The sequence below is a fragment of the Leptodactylus fuscus genome, chromosome 7 (assembly GCF_031893055.1).
Source record: "Leptodactylus fuscus isolate aLepFus1 chromosome 7, aLepFus1.hap2, whole genome shotgun sequence".
NCBI lineage: Eukaryota > Metazoa > Chordata > Amphibia > Anura > Leptodactylidae > Leptodactylus > Leptodactylus fuscus.
Window position 1 is genome coordinate 114,175,046 of NC_134271.1, and position 10,484 is coordinate 114,185,529.

At 41.7% G+C, this 10,484-nt stretch overlaps 1 protein-coding gene across 1 annotated transcript in view; it reads left to right on the forward strand.

Annotated features, from left to right (window-relative positions):
• LOC142214129 (deubiquitinase DESI2-like) overlaps window positions 1–9,949 on the forward strand; it is an 82,011-nt gene extending 72,062 nt beyond the window's left edge. The window contains exons 3-5 of the mRNA XM_075282915.1: window positions 4,092–4,185; window positions 5,557–5,698; window positions 9,324–9,949. Of these exons, the coding sequence (XP_075139016.1) occupies window positions 4,092–4,185; window positions 5,557–5,698; window positions 9,324–9,587 (500 nt within the window). The 3' untranslated portion in view covers window positions 9,588–9,949. The remainder of the gene's footprint in view (window positions 1–4,091; window positions 4,186–5,556; window positions 5,699–9,323) is intronic.
• Window positions 9,950–10,484: the final 535 nt, after the last annotated feature.

A 10,484-nucleotide genomic window follows, 5' to 3' on the forward strand; every position in this document is an offset into this window, starting at 1 on the left:
GGGATGGACAGTGTCACAGGACACACGACTTTCCTGTTCCTGCATGACAAACCATGAGACAGACCCGACCTTGAAATGCCTTCACTAGCGCACGCTGCAAGGCCAAGTGGGCTTTGCTGAATTTGGGCATCCAAATTATCACTACCAGAATCCACAATTAACTTACAGGGCAGATTGGGATCAGGAAAATAATGTTCCAGACGTGGTGTCAAAACCAGGAGAAGTCGCCAGAGACAGAATCAGGACACAAGTCCAATATCCAATAGAAAGCCAAAGGTCAAATCCAAAGATGTATGTCAATGGCAGAATCAGCAGGCTGACTAATAACCAGAAAACAAGCTAAGGGTCAGAAAAGCAATCCAATACATGTGATTAGATTGACAGCCAAAGTAGAGAACTAAATTAGCAGTCACCTGGGTCAAGAGGGAGGGGGTCTTATATATTCCCCATCAGCTGCTAATTGGACAAGCCCAGGGAACCTCCGACACTGTAGAAGACTCCAGGTTGACACAATAACCTTAAAGGTATAGCAGCTGAACTGAGAATACTGACAGAAGGCCAATGGGGTTCAAGAAACATCCTTCTGGTGTGTTGTATGTCTGTATTCCTGAGATCTGAATGGTTTATGGACAAAGCTTTATTCTGGTAAAATCTGTATCTATGATCAGCTGATTCATGACTTTTACAGTAAAAGGACTGCTGAATTCTCCAGACTATACAAACCGAATAAGGCACCTACGAATTATAATTATAATACTTACCGTATTCACTTTGGTATCAGCTTGAACTATAAGGTAAATGGAAACAAAAGATCTGAGTTTCCTCACTGTCCTGTGATTTTGAAAGGGCTTATGATGTTACAGCTGGGCACTCTCTACTGCCAGCTTCTTTATATCACTTTTTTTGATATTTAGCAGTCATCAGAAAAAAATCTAAAAATCCTTGAAATCAAAGCTGACAATCAAGAGCCCAGTCACACTTCCTTGGGAGTGCCTTCTCGAAGACCACTTGTAAAGCAGTTTATCCAGCTGTTCTAAGGTCAGATGCTTCAATATGTACCACTTCAGAAGGCACTTCATAGATAAGCTTGATACTATAAGGAAACATAATTGCTTCTTAATGCCAGCTGGTTGATGAATCAAAGTTCTATTTTTTGGCACCTTTATGCCTTCTGAATACAGATTCTGGAGGAATTTCCTATAATTAGCATCTTTATTGGTATTGATGGGACAGTTATGGATCTTTTCACATTCCAAAGGATTTCTTAAGGCCATTTACATGGGCCGATGAATGCTAGGGTCTGGTGACCGACTCTTTTTAAGGTGGAAATCTAAAATTAGCTGCATGAGGCGAGGGTCACATGGCTACCGAATCCGATGATGGTCCTGAGTGAAGGAGTTGTAAAACGACATGGCAATCTTTGGTCACACAATGGAGTGGCAACCAAAGTCGCTGGTTGACCCTTGCCTTAGCTAAAAATTTACCAGAGCTTTAGGGATCCAATGGGAGGCCAACTATACATGCATACTGAGCACCTTCAGCACTCCAGCAGTTGTGAAACTACAACTCCCAGCATGCATCACTTCTATGGGAGTTCAAAGAGCAGCAGGGCAAGCTTGCATGGAGAGAGTTATAGTTTCACAACAGCTGAAGGTTGCTGACCCCTGGGCTAGGTTGTCCACAGGCCTCCCATCCCCTGAAATAGGATTTTAATATTGATGGTGACCTAACCTTAGGATAGCCGAACCCGGAGAGACACTTCAATGGGCATCACAGTAAAGTTGAGCACTTTCGAAAAAATTAAAAGTAATGGATAATGGAGATTTTGTTATTACACCAGCTGCAGATATAATGAACTACAAATTATTGTCACATTTTTAGTCCAGTTCTTGGCCATCCTGTAATATGACAGGAAGAAATTGCTACGCTGTGGCAAATCTCTAGTGAGTGGCTTCCTGAGATAACAGTCCCTTGTGAGCATCATCTGTCATCTTGTGGCCATCATTCCTCCATATACCTACCCTCAGCAACAAACTCATGAATTTCACTTTGATATCCAGACAGCATAAAACCGTCCACATTTTAGAGTACTGACCAGTATTTCTAGTATATCTTAGCACACTGCATATCAAAGAGCATTAGACTGAATTTCCTGTTATATATTTACACCTTGCTTGTTATTTAGAAATGGATGTAGCTTGGCATTGGTGGCATTGGTGGCATGGAACCAAAATACATCTAAAAGGCAGTTAGCAAGCTTTTACCTTCTAGAATTCTTCCAACTCCTTGGTATCATTATAATTCTTATACGTCTAGAAGGCTTCCCATTTATAAATAAGTCCAGTAATTGTAATCTACCATCTTTTGGGTTCATTCCAAAAAGATATAAAAGAAACACACATTTCCGTGTTTGAAATTGAGCATAATGAGCCTTAGGGTGGATTCACACAACCGAGTTTAAGCTGTGAAACTGGTTCCTTGTGTTCACTGGATTTACCAGCCTGCACCTTGTACCGGGAAAGGAACTCCTAGCATAATAGTTATCTAGGCTGGCAGGGGTCCCTATACTGTCTCATACTGATTACAGCACAGAACAGTGTGTCAGTGAGAGGAAGGGACTCTTAGCAGCATAACTATACTGGTAGAAGTCCCTCCCCTAGTATAAGGTGTAATCCGGTAAATCCGGCCAAAACACGGACCGAGTTTCATGGCTGAAACTTGGTCATTTGAATGCACCCTATGTCTTTGAATGGACAACCTGACGACCCTGGCACTCACCAAATGGGCTGATCTGCCATTTATCCTACTGAAGAACAAAAAAGAAGTGACTAAGGCAGCCAAGTATAATCAAAGTACAAAAGCTTTATTTATACATCAATATTTAAAAGAGTACACAAGGGAGGACAACATACCATCAGACTGGAGTCTCGGCTAAGGTAGGTATATAAGAGTATACATGGGTAAGTATCTAAAACATAGGAAGATGTCATATACAGCGACAAGTCATATACAACACAGTGACAGAGTCAGACCAAATTGACATATACTATAATTTGTCGCCATGTATTTGAATCCTAAGTAAAAGTATATATGTGCTAGGCAGTATGAATATGGGAGATAGTGTAGCATAAGACCATACAGAATGATATAAAAGAATTTCATATACACCGACAACACAGTGACAAAGTCAGACCAAATGAATATATAGTAAAAGTTGTCACCAGGTGTTTAAATCTTAAGAGAAAGGGTGTATATACTACACAGTGTGGGAGATGGTATAGTAGAAGACCACACAAAGTGCAGCCTAATTATTGATAATGATGTTAAAGATTATTACCCAGTGTGTTACAATAAATGGACCAATGTCCACTGTGTGTCATATAGATATGGTGTGAGCAGGCATAAGTTTGGAAAATACTAAGTGGTGTGTCATGTAGGTACATAAACGTAGACACACAGAGAATGCCAGCATACAGAAAGATAACTATAGTGGTACAAAGATAAAACGTTTCAACACACTAATACCACAGTCTAAACAGACCCATGATAGCAGAGTTGCAGGAGGAACATATCTAACGGGGACAAGGCTCTAGGATCCCCTACGCGCGTTTCGGCGCTAGCCTTCTTCTTCTTCTACCCCCGGAGTATGACATCTTCCTATGTTTTTGATACTTACCCATATATACTCTTATATACCTACCTTAGCCGAGACTCCAGTCTGATGGTATGTTGTCCTGTGAGAAGCTCCAGAATCCTCTCTGTGCAGTGTACAGGCAGAGAAAGCTGTGTGTAAACATGCAAAGGGAGAGACTTGTCCCTGCCTCTTCACTCTTTGTGTTCCTATTGAGCCTGCTGATTTCTAAAGATGGACTTTCCCTAGTAACATGGGGTGAGCAGCAAATTAAGTAAGAAGGAAGCATTGAGTAGCAGGGACATTACAGTTTTTTGTCAGGAAAAAATAGCAATATTTTTAAATAAAGTGCATTACATTTTGGTCCAGAATCACATGCTGTATTAAATGAGACTAAGTTATCTGAAAAGTTAATGACCATTAAACATCAACCTTTCTGTCTGTACTCTTTCAATTACAGAGTTTGCCTATGGAGGACATCCCTACCCATTTAGTGGAATTTTTGAGATCACACCTGGTAGTGCGGTGGAACTTGGAGAGACTTTCAAATTCAAGTAAGATTTTATACTTTACATTAATCTTCAACAGGTAGGCATTGATAACAATGTGATACTACTAGTTTGGGCATAGACCATATCACAGAGATAAGTCTTCTAATATAAAAGTGTTATCCCACAAACAAAACTTTTCCACTTTCCATAGTATGGGAGATAGGTGTCGGATCACTGGGGTTTTACTGGGACTCCCATCAATTACAGGAATAAAGTACTGAGCCGTGTTTTTGAACAACAAGGGGGTCTGCCAGAATTAGCTGATCTCTGTTCTCAGCTTCTCTTCTGAAGTCTCATAGATGTGAATGGAGTAGCAGTGTGCATGAATGGCCATACCTTAATTCAAACAAGGGGCTTAGGATCGCTGTTCTCGTGATAGGTGGACTTCCCAGTAATAAGACACAATAGTGAGGTCAGATTCTAAACCATTGAGTATACCCAGAAGAACACCTTAGCAGAATACTGCTGCCTAGAGGTCCAGAGGAGAGTCAGCAGGAGCTGCTGGTACATGCTGGCCCTTTAAGAGAACAGAATGGCAACATATTAAAGCAGAAATTAAATGTGTGCTTGCTCTACCTTATTCCACCATTTTGCTTTCTAAAATTCATCCCGTCGATAGAACCCTTGACATGATTCAACAGAAAATAGCAGGAATTCATGAAGCCTATGTACTTTTTGTTGGTCTTTATGCCCCCTGTAGCAGCAGAGAAAATGACCACTTACACAGTATTGTAAGCGGCCATTTTCTCGTGGCCTAGGCCCGAGGCCTAGAAGTCTGAAGCCTGCACCGGAAGAAGACATGCGAAGAGGACGTTGCTGAAGAAGATGGAGGTGGTGCTGGAGAGAGTTCTTTCGCAGCATTGGGGACGCCCCCAGTGCTGTTTGAGCGCTGGGACCCGCCCCCAGTGCTGCAAGCGAACTCATTTGCATACCAACGAAAACCAGGATTTCAAGCGAACGGCGGCGCAGAGAAGACATCTAAAGATAGGAGAAGAATAGCCTTTCTTAAGGCTATTCTGACGTGTTAGGGAGAAAAAAAAAGTGTTTGAATGATAGAATCCCTTTAAGCATCATTTTATGCCACTTTTGTGGCTTACATGATAATGAATATGGCACATGGGGAAGCCCCTCTCACGGCCCCACACACTTTAGGAAAAGTGTCAAGACCAGCAAAAAAACACAATTTCCTGCTATTTTAGTTGCAAAAGGCAGTATATAGCTTATAGAACTTATGTGGCGTAGCACATTTGATGAATGCCCCCACTGTTCCTTAATGTCTAACTAGCAATTTAGATATCTGTTTATTCGGTAGATATACTCAATGCATAGGAACAGCAATTAATAATGCACGTCTATTATCTGTGCCTCTCACAGGGAAGCCATTGCACTTGGCACAACGGATTTCACAGAAGAAGACATTGATAACATCATGGAGGAGCTGGGGAAGGAATACAAGGGCAACGCCTATCACTTAATGCACAAAAATTGCAATCATTTCTCTGCAGCTCTGGCTGAGGTTAGTAACATGGTGACCTCCCGCTGCCATACTGCGTTCATCTGCATTCAGTTTCCTCAACATGACAACAACATTCCCAGTCTCATCCTTCATTCCATATTAATCTGAGGGAGTGCGCCTTATTGGATTACTGATATTGCAGAGAAACAGTGAGGGAAAGGCAAGAACACGTCAGACAGTGGTAAATACAGTATATTCACATATGTGAGACGTGAAATGAAGGTGTGTATGGAAAGGGACACATGTCAACTAATTTCTGAAGTCCGAACTACCAGCTTATGCTCTGAGCTAGTTATATACACTATTCAGGATGAAGGACACATTTATTAAAATACTCTAATTGGTCGTTATAGGCAACTAATACAGTTTTGCTTTTAGATTATTAATAAGGCCTTGCTGTGTTTTATAAGCCAAAGCCAGGTGTGGATTATAAAAAGGAATGGACTCAGACTGGGGTGTAACTATCGGGGTAGCAGCAGTAACAGCTGCCACAGGGCCCAGGACAACAGGGGGCCTGGTGGCAGCCACTAACGCATGCATGCAGGGTTCTTCTGTCCGCTTGAGAAGTCGGACATCTTCACTTGCGGACAGGGAAGGACGGGCACGGAGTGCAAAACAACGCACCCGATGCCCATTGAAATGAATGACAGGTGTCACGGACACAGCTAGTGTCCGCTCCTAATGTCCGTGACAGATTTTGAGCGGACACTAGGAGCAGACACTACCTGTCGGACACCGACGGTAGTGTGAACGCTCCCTAAGTTACACCGCAGGCCGCAATCCCCTCAAACACTATCATTATACTAGTGGGTCTGAAAAGACCCCCAAGTATAATGATCGGAGGCCCAGGAGAGGTGAGGGAACATAAAAAACACTGTTACTTACCTCTCCTGGCTCTGGAAGGCTTCAAGCCTACTCATGTGACATCAAAAGTTCACCACGGGACCACGCCATTCCTAGTTACGTCACTGGACTGGGGTGTAGCTTTAGGGATGCAAAGGAAGCAGTCACTCTTGGACCCTGGAACCAGAAGTGATGCAGAGCTCCCTCTGCCACATACGAAATACCAGTATTTGAAATGAAAAAGGAAAAGAAGAGAAACCGAGCGCACTAAGTGTAATATTACACTGTAGAAATGTAACAAAACTTGTGATAATAAAAACGACCAGTTGGCCTCTCACCTGATGGGGTTGTGACAGGATCACAACACCCAGAGACACAGTTGTGTAATAGATGACTCTGGTGAGAGTGGCAGCGGTTCCATCAGTGAACAACGGATACCCGGGAGGCAAATAGGATAGCAAAACGGAGAAGAGGATCCGCGCTCATACAGGGAAAATGGGAAGCGGTCGTATGGATAAGAACAACTTTAATGGAGTATAAACAGTACAGCACAACATGTTTCGGATTAAAAGACACCCTTTCTAAAGTGCAAAAATCACAAATACATGTCGGGCAGGATGCATACAACCGCTTCCCGGTTTCCCTGTACGACCTTTGAGCGCGGATCCTCTTCTCCCTTTTGCTATAGTATTCGAAATGACACAAGATAAATAGGGGACCCTTTACAGATTTTGCATCAGATCCCAAGAGCTTTAAGGTACGCTTCAAAGAATGGTGAATATAAAAGAAGCACTTGTACTTCTCCTTCCTGCTGAATCCATTCCTGCACAAACAAAAGGCAGAAAAATCTGCACCAAAAATGCAACAAAAACTGAATATTGGTCTCCATCCTAGGTCATCAATATCAGATCAGTGGAGCTGCACACCCACAGATCAGTGGTTATAAAGAGGCTGCAATGTTCAGGCAAATGCTGTGGCCTCTTCACTGCTTACCTGGCACAATGCTGTACATTGTATAGCAGCTGCATTTCGTATCGCAGCTCAGCCCCTTACACATGAAAAGGACTGAGTTGCAAACCAGGAATGCGATAATGAATGTGACATCACAACCTGTGAAGCAGAAGCAGCACTTGGGTGCAATTGAAATAGCTGATCAGTAGGGGAACCAGTTATCAGACCATTGCCAATCTGACATTGATGTCCTATTCTAAAGAAGAATTGCAGAATTACAGAACTATTGGAATGCATTATAAAAGTGATCACACATTGAAGTCCTGGGGTGGATGGGAGATGAGGTCTAAAAAATATTCTATTAGGGTAGGAAACTGATACAGATTTGGTGATGGATTATGCTCCAGAATCCGTGGCAGATTCTGCCCTGAATCTATTGTTTTCAATGAGAGGCAGTGATCGCAGGAGGATGCTGGAAAATCAGTGCTTCGCTCGATCTTAGGGTCCATTCACACGGAAGAAAATGGTGAGGAATTTGGCGTAGAATTTCAGCGCTGAAAAAGCAACCCATTAAAGTCAATTGTAGCCTTTTTTTCAGTGCTGAAATTCCACACCATTTTCGTCTATATGAATGGACCCTAAGGCTAAAACCCCACATTGCGGAAACACAGCTTTTTTTGCGTTTTTTTTAGCCAAACCCAGGTGTAGATTGAGCAAAAGGATGAAGTATAAGAGCTTCCTGTATATTTTCAAGTTCTTTTGTAGTCACTCCCGACTCAAAAAAAGCAACAAAATCTGCAACAAAAAAAAAGCTGCGTTTCTGCAACGTTGGGGCCTCAGCCTTACTGTGGATTCTACGGCTCGAGCCTTCCTGCTTATAAGTCCCATTCATCTGGGCCTAACCAGTCGTAGAAATCTGCAAAGGATGCCTTGCTATACCAAATACGGCAGCAGTAATTGAAGGGAAATTTCTCTACATTTTCCGCCTTGTGAACATAGCCAATAAATCTAATTTTAATTACACAAATATTATTTCATTTTCACCTTACATAAAAATCTATTTAAAAAAACTAAGAAAGCTTAGCTCCTTCAACAGAAAAATCTGTGTCAGAGTTTGGAGACAAGAATTATTTAAGTTTTTAATTTTTTTTATACATACGGTATATACTAGAACATACCGAAAATGATATGACTTTATTAGTCCTGTAGTTCTATTAACCCACAGTAAAGGTTAAAATGTCATTTTTACCCATCATAAAAACAAAACCTAAAACATGGTTGAATCGCGTTTTTTTTTAATAATATATGATACGGAAGAATAAATGGTAAAGTTAATTGTAAGTTATGAAACTTTTACCTCTTGCAATCCTATATTCACACTAATGTTGTAATCTACCGTGAAATTAACAACACATGGCTGCATTAATATTCATTTATGTGAATGGGGCAAGCCCGTTGTAATAGACTGTCAGCATAGGGGTCATGCTCTATTTTTATCCATTTTCACAGATCTTTCCATATACTGCAATGTATGAGGGATCTGTGATAATGGATGCCACTTGGGTGCAAAATGGCTTTGAAAAATGGACGTTTTTCATGGCTGTTTTTTACCTTCGTTGTGTGAGTGTAGGCTATGGCTTTGTTGTCAGAAAAATTTTAATGGGTGAGCAAAAAAATGAAGGGTTAAATGCCCTGGATAAAAGTGAATGGCTTTTAGCGCCACTTTGCGCCCAGCACAGCACATATTGGGTATTTGCTGGTTTTACGCAGGGTTGACATTGCTCATGTGGCACCTTAAATTCCTTCTTATTGGTTTATATTGTTGTTCTAGATGCTGTGCGGAAAGGAAATCCCACGCTGGGTTAACCGTTTAGCTTACTTCAGCTCGTGCATACCATTCCTCCAGAGTTGCCTACCTAAAGAGTGGTTGACACCAGCAGCTCTACAGAGTCACATCACCCTCGGCCTCCAGCGAGAAGACCAAGGAGACACAACAGATGACGACTCTCCGTCTACATCGAATGTGGCAGCGGGCACAACGACAACATCTGCCTCAGCTGGGGCTTCACGAACCTGTAGGCACACTAGAGTATAAAGGACTGTGTTCTTCAGGACTCTCTTTTGAATTACGAGACAGGACATTTACCTATTTCCAAGTCCAGAACATTCATTATCTGCTTTCATCAGATTTTTATTTGGAGACTTTCCCATTTTCCATCGTCCCCTCTGGTGTGATTCTTTACATTTTGAAAGGATCATGATTATGCAAAAAGCAACAATTTTCTTTACAAGATTAATTCCCAGGGAATTCATGCATTTGCTGCATTTTTCCTATTGTGTTTTTCCATTTCTTCATCAAATGCACATAACACCTACACTGGGTCAAAGGGGCAAGTTTTATGGCATTGTCACTAAATTATTGGATTCTAATAAATGGATGGGATACAAAGGATGAATATAATATGGTTCCAAATTGTGCCTTTCTAACATGTAAGTGACTTGTGCAGAAGTATCAGATCTTTTCTAGGTCTCTCTGACCTGATTGAGTTTTCCCTCTTTCAGATGTGATTGTATATTACTACTATGGTATGATATCCCTTCCTTTGAGATGGTGCTTGGAGGTTTTTGACTGCTGCATTCCTACAAATATCCTCAAAATGAAGGGGCTGCAGACTGTCTCATCTACCCACTGAGCAAGGAAATGTAGCACAGTTGCATTCACTTTAACCAGAGCAGTATAAAAGTCTATTTACATGGTCAAGCATCAAGCAGGACAAGCAAAGATGAACGATATGAAACAGCGCTGGTTTGTCAGCCATTGCAAAGGTATAGGTGCTGTGATCCTTCATCCTTTATAGAGCTCCATGATGTCAGCAGCACGTTCATTCTTTACAAGGGGGATGCACTACCAGCCAGCAAGCATTATTATGCCCAGATAAATGAGAATTATGCATGTGCGGCACTGTTTACATGGAGCAATGATTAGGAACGA